The 13,569-nt window shown below is 29.9% G+C and overlaps 1 protein-coding gene across 1 annotated transcript; it reads right to left on the bottom strand.

The window, feature by feature from the left end:
- Nucleotides 1–993: 993 nt before the first annotated feature.
- On the bottom strand, nucleotides 994–3,695 carry LOC111921398 (UDP-glycosyltransferase 85C1). Its single transcript, XM_023916973.2, has 2 exons — nucleotides 3,154–3,695; nucleotides 994–2,110 (listed from the first exon to the last, which is right to left on the bottom strand). The coding sequence occupies exons 1-2, from the start codon at nucleotides 3,644–3,646 to the stop codon at nucleotides 1,164–1,166; spliced, it is 1,440 nt and encodes a 479-aa protein (XP_023772741.1). The 5' UTR covers nucleotides 3,647–3,695; the 3' UTR covers nucleotides 994–1,163.
- Nucleotides 3,696–13,569: the final 9,874 nt, after the last annotated feature.

A 13,569-nucleotide genomic window follows, 5' to 3' on the forward strand; every position in this document is an offset into this window, starting at 1 on the left:
ATTAATGTTAATGTTTTTATTAGTAAAATATACATTGAATTTTAAAAATCTTATTTTTATTAAAGTTAATGTTTTTTTTATATTTATAAAATATTTATTTATGTTTAATAATTATGTTTTTTATTTAATATAATGTAAAAAATAAAATTCATAAAAGGTAAATAATATCATTTTTAATGGCTAGTAACATGTAGTGGATGTGATTCGGCACATAAGTGTACTTTTCAAGTAAACATCTTGTGAAAACGCTCATAGCCTAATTAAATAAAATACAGAAAGCAAAGGCGGCCACTTACATACCTTTAACATATTGACATTGACAACACATATAGAGGAGACGTTCACACAATCTGTATTCGACAGTTTCATATCATTTTCAAATAGTTTCATTATCACATATTCAAATAGAGAGGATGAGAAGGCTAAAAAAGAGATAGAGTATCAGCATGAGATCATGAGATTAGACGAGGGAGATATAACTGAGTATATACCATGAAAGCACGACAGTTCAAGAGGTACTGAGACATTGAGTTTTATCGGAGGAGTATGACGGACAGCTTGGTCTATGACAGGCAACAATGAGAGCTTGAGGAGGCAAGAGTCAGAGAGTCGACGGAGACCACCACCATGTGGTTTTCAGCTAGAGTTTGTCACTTTGAGATAACAAAAGTAGATTATTGTGGGTTTTATGGGATTTATTAAATCGATAGATAATTGCATCAGAATTTAAGATTTAATAAGTTTCTATTTTCAAATATTTTAGTTTTTATTTTTGAAATCTTGAATGGTGTTTTTCACTTTTTCTCCCTCTCAAAATAATTTACACATGCGTTTGTAATTTTTTTTTTAATATAGAAAAATGATAGAAACCACTTTCTTTCTCACAACCACTCTGTTTAGATCTGTCATGAATGGGGCCTTTGAAGCCTCTCAAAACAGACTCATGAGTCATGAATGTCATAAATGTACATTAGTCTATGGATAGATGAAGAGTAAAAGAAACAAGACACACAACCGGCTTTTCTTAATGAACTCCAGTCTTTGGCTACGTATACAACAGGTATTAGTAGGCTAAAAAGTTGGGAAGCCATGGCCTCCCTAGCCCCTTAAAGAAGGACCTTTAACAACATTCTTGAGAACCAAAAGAACATATGAAATCCTAGCTACTTTGTTGAAAACATATGAATGTCATTTGCAAGTTTCTCGACATTCAAGAAAGATGAGCCATTAGAACTTGTCGCAATTTCAATCTTTTTCTTCCACTCCATAGCTTTGATCCTCATTTGTTTACCCATCTCTCCTCCAATCAACTCCTTTGTGAGCTTCTCAACTTCATCTCTCTTCACACTCTCTCCGATTTCCATGCCAACTTTCCATTCCTTGCAAATTTGCCTACAGATTGTTGGTTGGTCCCATAAAAAAGGCCAACACAACATGGGGACCCCAGCCGTTAGGCTCTCAATGGTCGAACCCCACCCACAATGAGTCAAGAACCCACCAACCGAAGGGTGGTTCAACACTTCTTCCTGAGGACACCAACTTGCGATAAACCCTTTCTTATTAATAATCTCTTTGAGTTCTTGAGGAAAGACAATAGACTCTCCAACAACCAAATTAGGCCTAATGATCCAAAGAAAATAATGGTTGCTATTAGCAATTCCCCAACCAAACTCTAGCAATTGTTGTGAAGACATCACTGCTAAGCTACCAAAATTCACATAAATAACTGAATTTGGTTCCTTTGATTGCAACCAGTTAAGGCACTCAGGTTCTTCCTTCCATAAACTATAGCTTTTATTGTCCAACTTCTTTGTTTCTTGCTCATTTTGTATATGTTTTAGTAGCAACTCTAGTGGTCCGATTGTGTAGATGTGAGGAAATATGGGGTTGAGGGCTTTAATGACGGTGGACTCTAAATCTTCAAATGTGTGGATGATTATATTTGAGATCTTCCTCGTTGCTTTAGCACACTCAATGACAAAATTATAGTCTACATCATTTGGGTTTGTGGTTCGAACATAACCTGGAAGATCCTTTAAACGGATTGCTTCAAACCCTGGAATCCAATCTATTATAGTGTCAAGATACCCATTGGTGAGGTAACTTTCATCTGAAACATTAGTAAGAATTAGTATGATGATCAACAAATAAGTAAGAATTTTCCAAACGGTGTTAATCCGATTTCATTTCTTATATGGGGTGCAATAATATTCTGGATTTTTCAACTTTCAAGTAATTTTTAATCTATTTTAGCCCACTAATATTTATAAGAATTCCGTGAAAGCTGCGTGTATTCTGCCAAACTTTAATGTGAAAAATAATTTGAAAATCAACGTATTGAGATCTATAGTTTTCCAAAAACACATTCGAGAACCCGACATGATGAGTTAGACAATGTGTTATCTTTGAAAACATAGGTCTTACAAAGTTAATAATCTTTTTATGGATAATACATATTTCTAAGTAAAATAAGTTGTTATAATTATTAAATGAGTTTATTTATAACTTAATAGAACATGTCACTTGTTAAAAAAAACCGACATTATCAAAATGAGTCATAATTTTTATATGAAACGTGAAAAAAAATCGTCCACATTTTGAAAACTTTCACCATAAAAGTTTCTTAGCTTATAGAGTAAAAGTCGATCGTGCTCTAATTTATAAAAGAATTGGTCAAAAAATGGTATCCTCGCATTTAAATTTATAACAATTCAAATTTAAGCCATATGATTAGGCCACCGACATATAAGTGTGATCTCATCAATGTCACATCGTTATCATACCACTTTCGTATAAATATCATTCCACATCATTAGATCAAAGTGAGTGGGTGTAGTCTACGTCGCACTCCACCTGCCACATCATCACGCACACCGCCCCCTGGGCGCGATCTAGGCCGCACTGCACTCCCTCTTTTACTTCCTTTCTCTTCTCTCTCAACCAATCATCTTTCTTTCTTTTTCTTTTTTTATCTCTCTACTAACCATTTTTCCACTCCCAGCTTGTGGTTGTCATCTACGTGGCAAAGGAGAGAGTACGGTTTCAGTGACACCACTCCCTCCAGCCTTAGAATATTTTACTTTTTAATTTTTAAATAAAATAGATAATATTTGAATTTAAAATTTTAAAACATCAACTTAAAAAGAAACTAACCTTTAAGTGGAATAAGTTTTTTTTCAATTAGATTTGGAGCTTGGTAATAGCCCCAGAAAGCACTAGCAGAGAAGGTCCAAAATTGCATGGTTGGTACTTTAAGCGTCTCCGCAGCATCAACAGTGAAAGGCGTCATACCATCACCAATAATACAAGTAACTGGAATCTCTAGTCTAGCCACAAGATCAAGAAAGTAACCCAAGAAGTTAGTTAGAATAGACTTAGAGAGTTCAAGTCTATCCCCTCGTAAATCATCGGGAATTCCATCAGGAATTGTCTTGAACTGGAATCCAGGTTCATCATCGAGACTATGTGGCCCTCCGGACTTTAGTAAATTATTGTGGTTAATCTCAGTGTTTACGAAGGTTATGTGTATGCCTTTGAGATGCAGTAGCCTCGCTAGTTTGAGCATACACTTGATGTGGCTTTGTGCTGGACATGGTACGAACACCACATGTGGCTTGCTTTCACTGTTTACTAACACAGTTTCCATCGTATGTATGTGAGAGAAAACTATGATATGTTGGTTTGGATTGCTAGATGAAGCTTGTTATATATAAGACAATTATGTGATTACGTGTGCAATGGTGAGTGGGTGTGTGCATGTATGGATTATATTATTCGAGAGAATTCGATAATTATGAAATAAGACAAATTACTTGATAGTTGATAATAGAACACATTTAAAATAATTAACTTGTTAAAAAATCAAGTAAAATTAAAAAATAATTAATTATGAATTTATCAAAAACTAATAACGATATAACTTGATTGAAATTTATTGGGGATTTATCTTCGATGTTGAGAATTACAATTGCAATTTCGATTCAAATCACAAAGTTTTCCACCATTCACAATTATTATGCTGGACAAATGTATAAGAGATAATTATATGCTATTTGTTATTATTTTTAATAGAAATCTTGAAGAAAATTCTTAAGTTGCGTTTGATTCGCAGAATATTTTTGAAATAAATGGAATCCGTCAAAAGAATTGGAATATAAATGTATTAGACACTAAAATATGTTTGGTTGACATGAAATGATATCTGTTTTCTGTTTGATTTGATAATTTCCCAAAGAATTTGGAAATGAATTTTGTAATTTGGCAGAAATACCCTTTAGTGATTTTTTTGTACCATAATTATATTTTTTAATATACATGACAAAGTTTTATATAATTACAACATTTTTATTGAACTCTTCTATAAAAATAAAAAATAAAAAATAAGCATGTTTCGTTACAATCTATCAACTTATTTTTTGTGAATATCGTGGTTTGTAATTAGGGCTTTTAACATAATTTATGGATTTTTTTTTCCATTCATTCACCAAGAAAACAAACAATAATGGCAAAAGTATTGAAAAAAAATCACGTTGGCAAAGAAAACAATACACACGCAAAAAAACAAACATTTGGTAGGGATGCTTTTACAAGCAATTATTACACACAGCCAACAATAAATTTGAACCACAAATTTAACAATTGATTATATTTGTCCGGATAATTGTTGATACTTCACATAAAAGAAAAAAGAGATGAAGGATACTAGAAGAATTCGAAGAATTAGAAGTATTATAAGTACAGTCTAAGAAAACGTATACAGAGATGAAGTACAACAATATATTTGTGAAGACATTATGTTATTATCTATTACTCAAAGATAAATCACACACATAAACATATAAAACAATAGAGAAACACTTTTAAGTGCATACTAATTGAAGAATTCAAGAGGTTTACTTCTCAATGAAAAGGATGCAACAAAGAACTAGAAAAAGAACTCATCTCATGTCAAATACGATAACACAAGCGCACAACAACAATGATCGTCGATAGTCATTTTGCAATACCGATTGATATATATATATATATATATATATATATATATATATATATATATATATATATATATATATATATATATATATATATATATATATATATATATGTGGATGAAATCTATTGTGTGACGTAAGGACAATTCTGAAACAATGGATGAATAAAATTAATGATTATGGTATAAGGATCTATGATAATAATGGAATAACATGTATCATATAATTACATAATTTTTCATTGGAATGATGTTTTAGTCAATTAACCTATATTTAAAAAACGAATTTTCAGATTTTATGGGATATTGATTCTTTTAATTTTAAAATATGATTCTTTTAATTAATTAAATTTCAATTGTCATATTTTTTTAATCATAACTGATTTTATTCGGTTAGAATAACATTATGTTAGAATGATATTCTATGAGAATGCCGGCCATAAACTATGTTTGGTTAAGAAGTACATTTATTCTAAAAAACATAACTAAGAATTAGAAATCAAACAAGAACGTAACACTAACTAAGAACAAACAAACATAATTTATATATTATTCTACCATAATATACTTTACATATAATTATATCATTTTGTTGTAGACTATTCAACCATAATATAATACTCACTAAGAAAAAATATAGCTTCTTCTCTAGATTCTTGAAAGAATGCATCAACTTAACTCATCCTCCTTACAAAACTTTTGCAAGTCCGATTACTACATTTTGCAAGAATATACTCTCGCTCTCGAAATACTGAATATCTAAAACATTCTGAAAATGAGCATTTCTAAAATATTCTGTCAGAATATACTCTGGATCTTGAAAGAATCTACAAGAATAAAACTTTTAAAAGTTTAGAGTATACTCTTGCAAAAACCTATCAAAATATTTAACAAGACACATTATGCTAATTTATATTAAAAGTCAATAAGAATTTATATAAAGAACAACGATAAAGGTGAAGTACATTTTTCAAGAATAAGTCTAAAAAACGACCAAATAATTAGATTATATAACGAACTCTTTGGCTAAGTATGAATTCCCTCTTTATAAAATACATGACCATTTCTATACATACTAGAAAGTATTATATATATATATATATATATATATATATATATATATATATATATATATATATATATATATATTTACTATCTTATAAAAGAAATCTAACTATTTCTAAAAATAGATTGATTATAATAATAATATTTTTTTAAGACGTCCAAATGATGAAGCTGATAGTACAAATAATCATTAATAAAATAATATTAAATTTTAACCACGTTTTGAATTCAAATATTTCTCATCAAATCTCCTTATATTTCTCAGCAATTTGATATGTTTCCCTCAAATCCTGGATTCATTCAAATTTTGAACCCTTTTAGATATCCTTAAATTTAACATGTTGATTCAAATATCTCTATCATCGCATATACCTCTTTGTTCCTTCCCCTGCTATAAAGCCCACCGTCCAGGAACAGAAAATGACTTCGTCTCCCGTCTTCCACTATCCCCAACCACCGGTTCTATGACACTGCTTTCTGACGTCTTTCCTTCCAAAAACGACTTCACCACAAGAACCCTAAATTACTTTTGGAAGTTCTCCCTCTTCTCATTCTCTATCTTTTTTCTCTCAACTGGCATTTAGAGTTTTGATTTGTCACATGTGACGCCGTCCACCGCGGCCATGACATTTTTTGATCGTTTTTACACCGTCGCTTCCAGTCAAACCCAATCATTCCCAAAATTCGGCCTGATCAATACACACTTTTGTTGTTTTCATGGTTATGCCTTCAACCACCCAGCACCATGGTTTCCAACATATTCATGTATATTTCTAGACTATACATTTATGTATAATCTTTATTGCAATTTTGAAATATTTTAAATAGATACTTAGTTTTTGACCGACTTCGATTTTCAAAACATCGAGGTTCAATTTTGTGGAAAGATCTATGTTTGATCTTTTTCATTTTCATGTTTATTGTATCATTTTCCGAACTGAGGATGTTATTACGAAGCTCAAAATCTAGAAGAAAAAATGAGCAATGGGTGACATTCATATTAAAAATAAGGGAGATAATCATTGCCAAAAGGAAAGTGTTCACTATAATAAATATATTTGACGTCTGCGTAAAGAAAGCTAATCATCTATTGAAACTAATCGACGATAGTGAAAAAAAACTAGCCGTCATATCCAAATTTATAGCATAAAAGTCCAAAGTTAGTAATAAAATCATAAAGAAGACAAACTTTAAGTTTTTTTTATATAATATTGTTTCTGCTAGGGACACAAAAGTATTAGTGAAGCTTAATGAAAATTTAAAAGGTGATAAAGTTTATACATCAAATATGGTGTATAAAGAAGTGTTGCACGATTAATAATATATAATTAGTCATGTGTTATTACAAATTTTCATATTTTGTGTATTCTTATAATTCTTTATTTTTGTTTGAATGGCTTAAACATTTCATATTTTATGTCGTCTTGACCAGTTTGTTTTTATCGGTTATTTGATGTATCATGTAACAAATAACACCATAATTTGATTATTTTGTCTTCGACATGTACTTTCTTTTGTAACATAACATTTTTGTAGAGGAAACATATCACCGAAAGAATTTACACGCCCCGCCGCTTTGTGCGGGTACACTGCTAGTATATATATATATATATATATATATATATATATATATATATATATATATATATATATATATATATATATATATATATATATATATATATATATATATATATATATATAACAAACTCCCATTTTTGTCAATATTATGGATAACTTATAATTTATAACCCTGTAAAAATATATTAACATGAAAATTAAAAGTAATAGTAATTAAGGGAAACTATATTTGATCATCTGCAAATGAGTACTTGATTGGCTCCATGATACATGCATATGTATTTTAGTATTTTTGCTTTCCATCTTATGCCTATTTTTAAAATCTTATAATTGATTAGTAATGTATGGTGTGTATTGCATTGACCAATCACTCATACCACATCTTCTTACTTCTACCATTGGTGTTTAAGCTCAAATTATACTTACAAACATATTTATTTTATTTTATTTTTGACAGTTACATATCTAGACGAAGTATTATATGTATTAATAATATACAAAGAGTAAATTCTCAACTATTCCACTCATTCGACTTTGTTCGTAATTTTAAAATCAAAAGTACTTATATTTCAACTCAAATAGCACAAAATTTGTAAGAGTGTTTTCAAATAAAATTTACTTGCATCACTAACAACTCAAATTTTAACAAAAACTTACACAATGCACTTGCATAAGAAACTAATTTCTAGTTCAAAAATGTTAATTTTTACATTCTATTATACAATTAGGGTTTGGTGGCAGCATTTTTCATAGAAGAAGGAAGAAACAATTAGTGATTAAATAGAAATTCAATAAAAAAATATTTATAATATTGTTAAGAAAGAGACAATTACCTGGAATGGGATGAAGCAACATTGTCGATGTTGTGTAGGAATCAGAGTATATATCCAAGGTGGAAACTTCTGTAGTGATTATTGGCATAGGGTTCTTAAAAGATGAAGGCCGACATTATCCCAAGATCACAATTTTACTATGTTCCTTAAATCATCCATGAAGCCCTAAAATAGATGAACAAGAATGAGGTTAAAGATGATGGTGGTCATGGGTAGAAATGTGAATAATGATTATCGCGGTGGGTTTGTTATAGGGTTGAAAAACTGATATCCCTAACTTGAAGGGATATTAATTAAATTAAATTTTTACCAAAAATATTATAACTAAGATTACCATTATGTCGTTAATAATTTAAGTTTTCCTAAATTCTGATTGGTTTCTACGTTCACACAATAAATGTATATTCACACACATGAACCTACCTTTATATATATATATATATATATATATATATATATATATATATATATATATATATATATGGATGAGTAATCGTCGAAAAGATAATAACAATCAAGTATGATTAAATTTGGAGGATAACTATTTCATTAAAAAAAGATATAGAGAAACGGAATTGAATATAGATTCTTGATCTATCAGAAATAAAAAATTGAAATCAATCAAATACAAAATTCAAATATGATTATGGAAATCTGATTTCATTCGTTTCCTAAGCCAAACAAGATGACTAATAGATTCTACTTTCTAATTCCTTCATTTTTCTTTGAAATCCTATGAAACAAACCCACCCTTAAAGTTTAACCTAACCCTATAAACCAAAAAGTCATTCCTTTTTTCTTACAATAAAACAAAAAAAAACGATAAACATTTGCAAAATAAGCTTTTGTATTAGCTTATATTTATCATTTTTTTGGGCATACTTCTAAATAAAAATCAAGAATGACTTTTTGTTAATCATGTAAAATTTTAGACTTTTTTAAAGATATCCCTATATTAAACTAATGCGACTAATTCCAATTTAAAGATAAGCATATTCAAAAATATAAAAAAAAGGCTTTGTAACATAAACTTATATTTAAAGATAAACATTCGCAAAATAAACTTTGTAGTATTAGCTTATGTTTACCGGTTTTTTTGGGTATACTTCTAAATAACAATCAGGAATGAAGTTTTGTTAATTATGTAACATTTTGGATTTTTTTAGAAAATTTCCTTATATTAAACTAATGCGACTAATTTTGATTTATTTCGCTAACCTTTATCTTAATAAAAAAAAATCCATAATTTCGATTACACGGTATGTTATATTTACAAGACTACACTCGGGTAATGCATCATGTAGTCGATAATTAGTATCCTCCTTAATAAATGAAGGTTTTTTTGCCACATGTCAATCTCTCATGAGTTTTGACACTTGTCATTTTGTGGTATTTTTGAAATAAATATTATCCACTTGTCAATTTTTGGTTTGTTTCAATTTTTAAAATTAAAATCATATACTTATATATGTAAATTATTAAATATCATATATATGATATTAAATTGTAATATACATTTCTTTCTTTCTTATTTTAAAGTTTTACATTAAAAAATATTAAAAAAAATAATATTTTTTATTTACACTTTAATGTTTAATTTTTTTTAAATCAACCCGTGTAATACACGGGGTTCACACCTAGTCTCCAATAGAATGGATTTCTGGTAATGAATCGTGTGGTCGATAATTAGTAACTCCAATAAATAATTAGTAACTCCAATAGAATAGATTTCTAGTAATTGATAAGATGAGTGGTAATCAGATATTAAAAATGAACCAACTAAAATTGGTTATAGTAAATTGTATTTAAAATGTGGTTTTTTATAGTTATTGAAGCTCTTATAACCTTCTTTACCACTATTTAACCGTGTTTTCATTTAACTTATGTATTTTCAAACAATTTGACCTTCGCTTCTAAAAAGGTGAAAACTCTCTTTATTGTAATTCATCACACCTAAGATTTGAAAATTCAATAATGAATGTAGCATAAATAGTAACCATTTTCATGTGACAACTACCAGGCACTTTATTTATACAAGCAAAGGAAACTAGTTACAATTGTAGATGGAAGATAAAAGGTTGTCATTAAACAACCAAATACAATCCATAACTGTATCTTACCAAAGAACCTCTGACAATCGAACGATACATCGGAAACTTACCGGAAACTTTTATTCCCAAATAGAGCTTCATTCGACATACTATGTAGCCTAGAAATGCGCCTCTAAAGACAAATTAACAAAAGTCTGCTTAAGTTATATATGATATCAATGTTATCTTTATGATTGTAGTTATGATATTCATTGAAGAGAAAATCAGCAAACATGAGAAAGCGTGCGTGGAAAATCAACACGTATTCATACCATTTGCATTTGATATGTTTGGTTTCCTTACACTGGAAGCTGTGGAGCTTCTTAACAGCGTACAACGAATCATACATAGCAATGTTATATCCCTAGAATATTGATGTAGTCTTCAAAAGAACTGGTTTTACCATACAAAAAGGTTTAACAGTGCAACTTGTTGTCCGTTTGTCATCCCACTCGTAGTATGATGATAACTAAGATTTATTAAAATACAACCGATTTATTAGTTGTTAGATGAAATTATATTATTTTGAGGTTTTTAGTAAATAAATACGAGTTTTTTTTTAATAAAAGAGATATTGATGGTATTTTTTTAATCAGTAAATATTAGTTTTGTAATAAATGAGAGATATATATGGTATATTTATTTTTGAGTTTTTTAATAAATAAATATAAGTTTTTATACAAAAGAATTTACTATGTATAAAGAAATCTCTAAAAAGGTCGATAAAGTTTGGCCTTATTATTAAAAAAGGCATCCACGATTTTTTGTTTACGATTAGTCCTAAAACCGGTGAATGTAAACTTAACCGGGTGCAAGACTCATTTTACAAACGTTTACTGGTTTTTATGCCTAATCGTAAATAAAAAAAAACAAGAATGACTTTTCTTCTTCCCTAGTAGGTTCAAACTTTAAGAACTTTTCAAAAGATTTCATATTTTAAATAAATACTATTATTTTAAAAAGATAAACGAAAAAATAATAATTGCAAATTATATTTAATTAGTAATAAAAAAAGCTTTCAATTACTTAACTTCTAATTGATATTTTTCTAATATTATTTTGAGAAAAATACTGATTTAACCAAAAACGATTTCTTTGTAAAAAATAGTGAAAACACAAAATTTCACAAAATAGCCACCATGGGCTAGCCCTCATCTATGATTTAGTCATGACATTTGCGATTTGGGGGGCTATCTCCTATTTGGTAATTTTCATCTGCTATTTCGTCTTTTCCATATGCTATTTGCTCGGTGTTATAAAATGTTATTTTCTTTTTAGAAAATTTTCACCAAATCGCAAACGGGTGTGCCCCACCAGCGATTGCTTTGCATCCGTATGCTATTTGGCGGTGATTTAAAAAAAAAAGACTTACATTTGACTACGAATTTGATAAGGTTGACAATGATATCTGACAGAATTGACTATAAATTCGTATAAATTACTAGAATATATTTAAAAATCAGCTAAAATATCTTAGATTATCAGTTATTTCTTTTGAATTATCGGTTGTTATGTTTGTACTAAAATGATTTTTAGTGAATATTTAGTTTCAGTTGGGTCTTGTTCTTGGTTATTATTGTCTACAAGTTGTAAGTTTAATTTCTATTGGTTGTGTTTACTTTTAAGGTTGTATTTTCGATTTTTCCAAGTAATTAATAAACAAACGTATCATAAATTTTATAAAAGATGATAAATGATGATTAAAGCACTAAATAAGTAAAGATGTTACCATGTTTTCGGGATAGTACATATATTCGTCCATTAGAGAGTTGTAGAGAGTTTCTCCAAGTTGAAAACTAAAAAAATGAGGTTTTTCAAAAAAAACAATCTAAGGTATTTATAGTTTCAGCCAAAATAGCAGATACCCCCCCCCCCCCCCCCCCCATCCCCCAATCGCAGATAGCCAAAGTATAACACCGAGTTCCTAGGTACATTCCCTTAAGTTATTTAAGTTTAATTTGTGAAGATTTAAGGTTATGTGAGGCATACATAACAACTTACGCAGGGTGTAAGTCATTATGTACATGCGGGCACTTTACATCTAACACATGGCGTAACTTTGGTTATGTAGGGCGTACATGCACATATTTCAAACCCTAATTGTGGGGTTGTGAGCCTTATTTAAAGGCTCTAATCTCTTAAGAGCCTCCCCATGCTCAACCTCCACCCTTTTCCTTCACTAACTTTGAAACCCTAGCACCTGGTGTGATCCTTGAAGCTTAAAGTAATATTTTGGTGAAGAAGGAGAACTTGAAAAGGTCTGCTTGGAATCCATAGCTTGTAGACCTAGACTGTACTCTTCTTCAACATCTTCCAAAAGGTATAAAGTCTAAACATTGTTGATCCTTTTGTTAGATCTAGCTTGTTGTGAATTTTATGATTTTTTGTCCCTTAATCATGGATCTAGGGAGTTTGAGCAACTCTAGACCTCATGAGGAGTGTCTCTCATCATTTCTGAGCTCTATGAACCATAAAAATGGGATCTTGGTCACTCCCATTCAGACATTCATGATCTATTAAGCTTTTGGGTCGTGATTAAGACTTAGGGTTTGGTTTTGTACTTCTTGTAGCCATGCAAAGGCATAAAGGTTGTGAGTTTATCATTCAAGACATCCATGAGGTTTAGATTTGAGAATTGGACGTTTGGTCTTAAGGCGTCAAGGTTTTAATAAGAATGTTGGCAACCAACAATATTACATAGAGCGTACTCTTATCAACGTAACATTTAACTTGTTTTAGGCCCAGTTTTCTATAAGAAGACTCTACACAGTGCGTAGAGGATGGGTATGCATGACGTAACCCCAGAAGTCCAACTTTTGGTCTTTTTGGATGTTAGGTCTTGAGGGGAGGGTCCTAGCCATGGAAGGGTAAAATGGTATTTTACCCAAGTAGGGCATTCAAGACCAAGACTTGTGTTTGGGGTAGTTACCTAATTCTAATTAGGGTTTATGATGTGTAATTAAGTGTGAGGAGTTTCAGTTTATGTAGCTAGGGTGTGTGATTCGTTTGT

Source organism: Lactuca sativa, chromosome 1, assembly GCF_002870075.4.
Source record: "Lactuca sativa cultivar Salinas chromosome 1, Lsat_Salinas_v11, whole genome shotgun sequence".
In the NCBI taxonomy this organism is placed as follows: Eukaryota; Viridiplantae; Streptophyta; class Magnoliopsida; order Asterales; family Asteraceae; genus Lactuca; species Lactuca sativa.

Bases quoted from the DNA above. Each gene is read 5' to 3' on its own strand.
- LOC111921398 (XM_023916973.2), bottom strand. From the start codon at position 3,646: ATGGAAACTGTGTTAGTAAACAGTGAAAGCAAGCCACATGTGGTGTTC. The intron at 2,111-3,153 runs GTTAGTTTCTTT...CTAATGTTTCAG, and splicing joins AAAACTTATTCCACTTAAAG to ATGAAAGTTACCTCACCAAT.